This window comes from Chenopodium quinoa, unplaced genomic scaffold (genome assembly GCF_001683475.1).
Source record: "Chenopodium quinoa cultivar QQ74 unplaced genomic scaffold, ASM168347v1, whole genome shotgun sequence".
NCBI classification, from domain to species: Eukaryota; Viridiplantae; Streptophyta; class Magnoliopsida; order Caryophyllales; family Amaranthaceae; genus Chenopodium; species Chenopodium quinoa.
The window spans coordinates 2426875-2434557 of NW_018743196.1; the positions used below are offsets into that span (position 1 = coordinate 2426875).

A 7683-nucleotide genomic window follows, 5' to 3' on the forward strand; every position below is an offset into this window, starting at 1 on the left:
CTAATTCCTCATCATCCTAAGGGCCAATTCTTGAAGCTCACCCATGTCATTATGGGATCTTTTCTTTCCAATAATACCCTCGGATTTCGCCGAAATTACACCACCATAGTCTTGCATTGCCATTATCATCATTCCTTGATGATCATGACCAACATTTTGTTGGTCAATTGAGTCTAATGAACTTTTTGGTGATATTGGATTATTGTTATTATTACTAGTACTATTATTATTATTCATATAACTATAATTATTGTTAATATCATTGTTGTCAACTCTTGTTGTTGTTGTTATTGTTGGGCAGCTTTGTGTTTGAAAAACTGATGTTTGAATTGTTGGATAATTGTGACAGTTATTCCCTTGTATTGCTGTTGTTGCTGTTGCTGTTGTCCATTGGTTTTCCATGTTGTTGTTTCTGTTATCTACTAAATTGTTGGCTAGTTGTGCCTTCACTTGTACAAGTTGTGCTTGTAAATATGCAACCTATTATTCCCAAAAAAACAATGAGATTCAATACATGATTACATGAATGTATATATAAAACTAAAATCCTCAAAAATTTTAACTGCGAGTATACTCATACATAACTTGGGTTTTCGAATTTCAAATCTAGTTCGTTATAGTGGTTGAGTTAGATCTTCATGTTAATTATAGTGTGACCATTATGATATTTTCATACACAAATTTATATTATATATTGAAATTACGGAGTAATTTTTTTATGTAAAATGCATGTGTAATTTTGTAGAATTATGATCAAATTTTTAGACAAAGAAATTTATTATGTAAGACTAGGGAATATGAAGGGAATTTGTTTACATATTCTGAAAATGCATTACTTTCTGAGGAAGCCCCAATTAATCAATTTGATAAACAAAATTTGTTTATCAAATGACAAAATGGTAAATAAAACAACATAAATATCAAGTCATACCAACAGTAGGACCCATATTTAATAAAAAGTTGTTGATTTATTATTTACAACTTTGTCATTTGATAAACAAATTTTGATAATCATATTGATAAACTTGTATTTTCTCTTACTTTCTACGATTATTTTAGAAATTAATACCAAAATAGATATAAGAAAACTCTAATTTCTCTTTCAAAATGTTGAATTAACATGATTATTATCAATAATTAATCATTTACTTACAAGATCTTTATTTTAAAAAAAAAAACCATATTTATATTACATTGCTACTAATAGAGATATTGTGAGAAGGAAAAAAAAAACCCATAAATTTTGGACATAAAAGAAGGAAAACAAAGTGAGAAGTTTTATACTTTACTCAAGAAAAAGAAACTAAGTATTTGTGGGTGGTATATGATGATAAACATAAATTCTTAGCTTATTATTTACCTGTTGTTGCAAAGCAAAGATGTGAGCAACACAACCGTAAACCGGGTCACGGATCCGGGCTTGGGCTTCATAAGCAATGGTAACAACAGCCTCACAACGGTCATGCACTGGGAGATGCAAAAGGAGTTTAGACACATTGCTAGCTCCAAACACTTTATGTATGGCAGCGAAACGAGCCGGTCCTTGCTCGGAACAAAAATACGGGGCGAAAATGCAATCGGATGCGCATTTTCGCCTTAAGAACTTGCATGCTCCACAAGGAGATCCTGCCCCTGCTGCCATACTCACTTGAGGAGAAGAAGAAGAAAAAGAAGCAATTTTTAAGTAAGGAAAAAAGAGAGTTTTCTAAGAAGATTTTATTTTTGAAGAGGGTTTTAAGCACACGGGTGTACTAGGAAATGGTGCAAAGATAAGGGGGTTTGGTGTGATTATGTATGAACTAGTACTACAACTACTAATTAGTAGCTTAAGAAGTGGGGTTGGGTCATAATAAGAGGGGGATATATATTAAGAAAAAGTATGGTATTACACTATTATTAGAGGGTCCCTGAATGTAGAGTTCTATGGAAACATTTGGTAATGGTTTTGTATAAATTATAATTTGTGAAACTATAGTTTTTTTTCTAAATCTTTATATCACTTTAAAAGGTTTCGTCTTAGATCAGGTTTGGTTTGAATGTGTACATCTTTTCTTATGAGACAGGATCTGGTGGGTATTTTTGAGACGTAATGTAACGATTGTCTATTATTTTATATCAGTCTTTTGAATACTGGTATTTTGAACAAACTGACAAATAATCATCGAGTTATTGATTTATGAAGTATGGTATTAATAAAACAAAGAGATAATAATATGAAGCGAGTGGAGTAATAATTAAGTAATGCATAAAATATAAAAAATGGGGTTGGACTGAGTGAGTGAGTGATTGACCGTTGAGTATACTTTGTAATAGCAAGTAGTACAATTAGTAGTATTATTAATGTGAGATAATGATGTAAGATTGGATTAATTAAATAATGGTGGTGTAGTTTAGTTTAAGGGCATGATATGGGTAGTGAATATAAAAATAGAAGTGTACTAAGTTTGATTTAGAGGCTGTTTAGTTCACCTGATTTTAGCTAATCTGATTTGATCTGATCTAAACTTATTTTTTCTGATCTGATCTGATCTGAACTTATTTTTTCTGATCTGATCTGATCTAAACTTATTTTTCCTGATCTGATCTGATCTGAACTTATTTTTTCTGATCTGATCTGATCTGAACTTATTTTTTCTGATCTGATCTGATCTGAACTTATTTTTTCTGAAATAAGTAAAAATAAGGTGAACTAAACAGGGCCTTAGAGGTCTTCTTTCACTTCAATTTTCCGCCGAACGCCGCACCTGGGAAACTGCTGTCATTTGTTTGTTTTCTGGCTATCTTCCACTTACACGTGTCACTATATCATTTTTTACCATGGTGTTTTTATTTTTATTTTTTTTATTTTTATTTTCCAATAGTAAAATAAAACTAATTGAAAAAAAAAACCCAAGTACTACTCTTTAGTTAATAATCTTTTTTTTTAAATAAGTTAATAATCTTAATATGGAGTATTTTGTAGTACATTATTTTTACTTAACTAAAATCTCAATTTAAATCTTAAATTGTACATAGATGAAAATATTATCCCAGTGTTATTTCAAAATCTTGATTAACTATTAATTTTTGTAAGAAAAGTATCATGATAAATTAGGGCTTTCTCATTTTTTAGTATGACAACTCTTGTTTGTAGGAGATTTTCAAAGTTGCATAAGTGTTTGTTTGCGCGAGTTCAGTAATGCATGTTATTGATTAATTATTACATTATATAGTAAAAGGATAAGTTATCAAAGAAATTCGAGTATGAGTCACATATAAATATATTGGATGGGGGTTTATTTCATTTCTTAGTGTTGATTACTTGAAGAACACAATTTATAATTATTGTTAGTGATGTAGTCTAAGCTGGTCCTTCAAACTTCAACAATCAAAAGAAAATTTGTGAATCTTTTGACCTTGGAATGAAGCATGTATTGGTGAAACAACTATTTATAAATTGAAAAGTTTGTGATTAAGTGCTTTGATTTCTTTCCGCTTTCTGCCCATTTCTTTTAAGCCAAAGTGGGTCATTAGTCACTAAGATTATAAAGTTACTAATTAAAATTATTAGATGTATAATGTACTCCATATTAGCAAGCTAAGAAACATTGAAATAAATAAGGAAAGTTGTCCGTAAAATAAATTACATTGGAAATAAGTGTTGCTTTTGAGCACTCACTTAAATTTGTAACCTCATTAAGCCTCATCGTCCCAATGTCTGGGAGTCAGCTACTGCTCGATGGAATTTTGAGCACCTATTTATTGCTACCATGGTTTTCCTTTATTATGCAATTACTACCACTTTACTAGACAATCAAATTAATCATCAACTCATATTCCAACTTGTTAACCAACAAGAATTAGCTCAAGTGGTAAGCAACTTGATGTCTTAAGGGAGGTCTCGAGTTTGAGCCTCACCGAATGTAGAAAACTCTTGTTGGTAGACTCATCCATCATAAGCCAAGGTGTGCAACTCGGGTCGGATCCAAGTGTAGTCGGATCAGTTGTCATGTGATCTGACATCGCAGGTGTACTGTATAAAATTTATATAATAATGTTCAGTAAAAATAATTTCAGTTCAGCAAAAATAAGATGAAGTGAACGGGGCCTTATATTCGAATCATGTGGATTGTCCTACATGAAATAACAAAAGTAAGATGACTACCATATATCAAAATCCTACTAGGTTTCCACTTGAATTTGTGTGTGATTGACATCCTAATTAACCCCATCTCAAGTCGAGAAATTTTACCCGGAAACTTAGTTGAAAATTTGTTTCTTCTATACAAAATTAGTAAACTAATTACGAAGTCATGTATAGGTCCGTTACAGAGTGCGTAAGTGTAATCTTACTTTCAACAAAAAAAAAAAAAAAAAAAGAAAAGAAAAAGAAGTGTGTTTTCTTGCCAATTAATTGTTGTTGACTAACATGGTCTCGATTTTGTTGCCTAAACAATTTGTTGTTCATAAAATACAAACTTCAATGCTAGATTTTTAGAGAACAGAAATTACATATCGTGATCTTTACTTCAGTTTCTACTAACCTCCTTATAAAGTTCGACTCTATTACTTAGAATTAAATACAGCCAAAATTTTAATTGCAACCGTCATATATTAAATACAGAATGGATGTTAACTAGTTTAATTAGAATTAAATAGTGAAGATAGTACTTAAACTCTGAGATCAAATGTCATTTACAAGTACATTATTTGTCTTTTATGACTCTCTCAACAGTAAAAATTGCCCAAAGAGTATATTGCCATTTGGCGTAATAAAAACATGTTGTTGTATATAATATACCCGTTGCACTTAAGAATTAAGATCGATCTAGTAGTAGGAATTTATGGCTTATCACATTTATTGACAAGGGATCAAGCCATATGCTACATAGTTGCCTGTCTCCAAGACCAAAAGATAGGAGAAGAAAGAACAAAAGCCAGAGTCAAAGATCTATGAAGAGAAAAGGTCCAAGTTATAGTAACACATGAATTGCACTTAATAATTATTTCGTCATCTTTAACCAAGGAATATGGCAGGAAGTATTCATGCATTAAAAACTCTAACTTCTAAAGAGTACATCATAACAAAAACTAGCACTATATATTCATATTACTAATAGATATTGTGTCATCATCTACAAGATATAAAGAATAAAGAATATAAGGTCAATAGCTCTTATTAACAACGGTACAGAACTTTCATGACGTGTTCAAACATATATTCAATTCAATACAATCAAATCTCGTCATTTACTCACATGGCACACATAAGAAACTGAATTTTAGAAAGATTTTTCATATATTGAACATACATCAACACCATAAGAAATAAACTCACAACATATACTTAAAAAAGATTAAGTATAGCTAGATTCGATTTTATGACACAACAATGCGTAAAGTTTACTGAATTGAAACTATAATTATAACAAATTTCAACCTAGCAACATCAATCAATTAATTTGAAAATATGCACATGTGTTATGCATCCTTCTCATCAATCAACGATGACATCAAGTATCATTATAGATAGAGGTGTGGCAAATTGATCATTTCAATTGGGATGTATTGATTACCTAGCTAGGGTGATAGGTCATTTGCATGGTCAAGTTTTGGGTCTTGTTTGAGTATATAGCAACTTAATTAATTATTTGAAATCGATCAGGATTGAATTTATTTAGGTAAGATTACCGTTTCTAACCTTGAATGTATTAGTAAATAATCGGATTCAAATTAGTTCTATAAGGTATCATATTAATTAGATAAAAGCCCGAAAAGATAAATTAACAATAATAATAAATAATAAAACTTTGTCATATGATCAAAGATGCATGCACTCCTACTTAGAAAAATCTAATTACAAACAACAAAAGAAACACAAGAAGTGTACGTTCAAATATAAATTAAAAGATTTGAACAACAAACATGAGTGGCCGCTTAAGCTGTAGTTAAGGGCTAATTTTTTGTATTATTATTAATATTAATATAATGCTAATAAGGAATCTTATAATCTTGGTATATTAAATAATGAAGGCTTTTTATGTGCAATAATTGGTCCAAAAACATTTGCATTAGGTTAAGGAAACATCAATGCTTGACAGTACAAATCGTAGAACAATTATGTTTATGTGAATATATTAGTGTATACTTCGAATCATATTATCAATTTTGCTTAAAATTACCCTGTTATTAACTTAACACGTGCCACACGCATGGCTCGTAGTAGATACATTTATTAAAAAAAAACATTTAAGAATGAAAAAAAAAAGTAGATTCATGGATCAACATCTCATGTAAAAAGACCAGAAACATTTTATGCTTACAAATAAGTTCATGTGATAATAATTTACAAACAAGTTTAAAGTATGTCTAAATATTTAAGAGTTCCATTTTTGGGACGGAAAGCAAGTACTAGGGAAAAATATTTTGGCCCAAAAATGTGCAAATTCTACTTTGGATAACAATGCTACACACATAAAATGAAGAAAATTGCGTATTTGACTCATTAATTAAGGTCATTGGTATACCAAAATGCATGTTACTTATACTTCCTCTGTTTTTTTTTTAATTAACACCTTTCTATTATCACGTTTGCCAACGCGTGTTTTTAATGATTAATATCTCTAATTATCAACATTGTAAAATTATAAAAAGTAGATATTAATACATTGTAACGATTCGAATAAGATCCCACATGAATATAGTTTTATCTAGAGCTGTCAATTCGGGTAAACGGGTCGGGTAATAGTGGGTCGGGTCAACTCAGCTAGGTCGGGTCAATTCGGATTAATTTCATAACCTATGCAGGTTGGGTTTGGGTTAGGTCATGCTTGAGTCGGGTCACGTCGGGTCATACTTCTTATTGGGTTTGGGTCGGGTTTAGGTTGGGTTACATTCGGGTCGGGTGAACAATAAGTCGAATTTAATTCGGGTTTTCACGGGTTAGAATTCTCGAGTTCGAGTCGGGTTCGGTTCAAGTCAATAATTTGCGGGTTAGAATCAGGTCGGGTCATTCTTGGATTTGATTCGGGTTCGTTTCAAGTCAATAATTTGCGGAGTATAATAAAGTTGGGTTATTTTTAAGTCAGGTCATTCTCGGGTTCAAGTCGGGTTTGGTTCAAGTCAATAATTTGCGGGTTATAATCAGGTTGGGTCATTTCCAAGCCGGGTCATTCTCGGATTCAAGTCGGGTTATTTTCAAGTCAATAATTTGCAGGTTACAATCAAGTCGGGTCATTTCCAAGTCAGGTCATATTCGGGTTTAACTAACTATAAATAGATAATTATCATTTTTATCAAGCTAATTATTTACTTAGACTATAATATATATGACAATAATAGGGAAATATATATATTATATAATTTAGGAAGATAATTATCTCCTTTGACCATACAACAATTATAGCCTAGACCGACATGGTCTCCTTAGACAAAATGCTTTGATCAACAATAATAAGGTGGTCTAAATTACATATAAGGTGATTTGAAATCGGGTCAGGAACAATTTGGGTTGAATTTAGGTCAGGTCAATAACAAGTCTTGTTCATTTCGAGTCGAATTAGTAATAGATCGGGTTGAATTTTTGGGTCGGGTAAGCAACAGGTACATTAAAATTAGGGTAGGGTCAATAATAAGCCGGGTTGAATTTGGGTCACGTCAATAATAAGTCGGGTTGATTTCAAGTCGGGTTTGTATGTAATAGGT

The 7683-nt window shown here is 31.2% G+C and overlaps 1 protein-coding gene across 1 annotated transcript; it reads right to left on the bottom strand.

The window, feature by feature from the left end:
• LOC110732939 (LOB domain-containing protein 16-like) lies at positions 1-2026 on the bottom strand. The gene is made up of 3 exons (XM_021912924.1): positions 1361-2026; positions 243-480; positions 1-134 (listed from the first exon to the last, which is right to left on the bottom strand). Exons 1-3 carry the CDS (start codon positions 1640-1642, stop codon positions 1-3), a joined length of 654 nt encoding a protein of 217 aa, XP_021768616.1. The 5' UTR covers positions 1643-2026.
• Positions 2027-7683: the final 5657 nt, after the last annotated feature.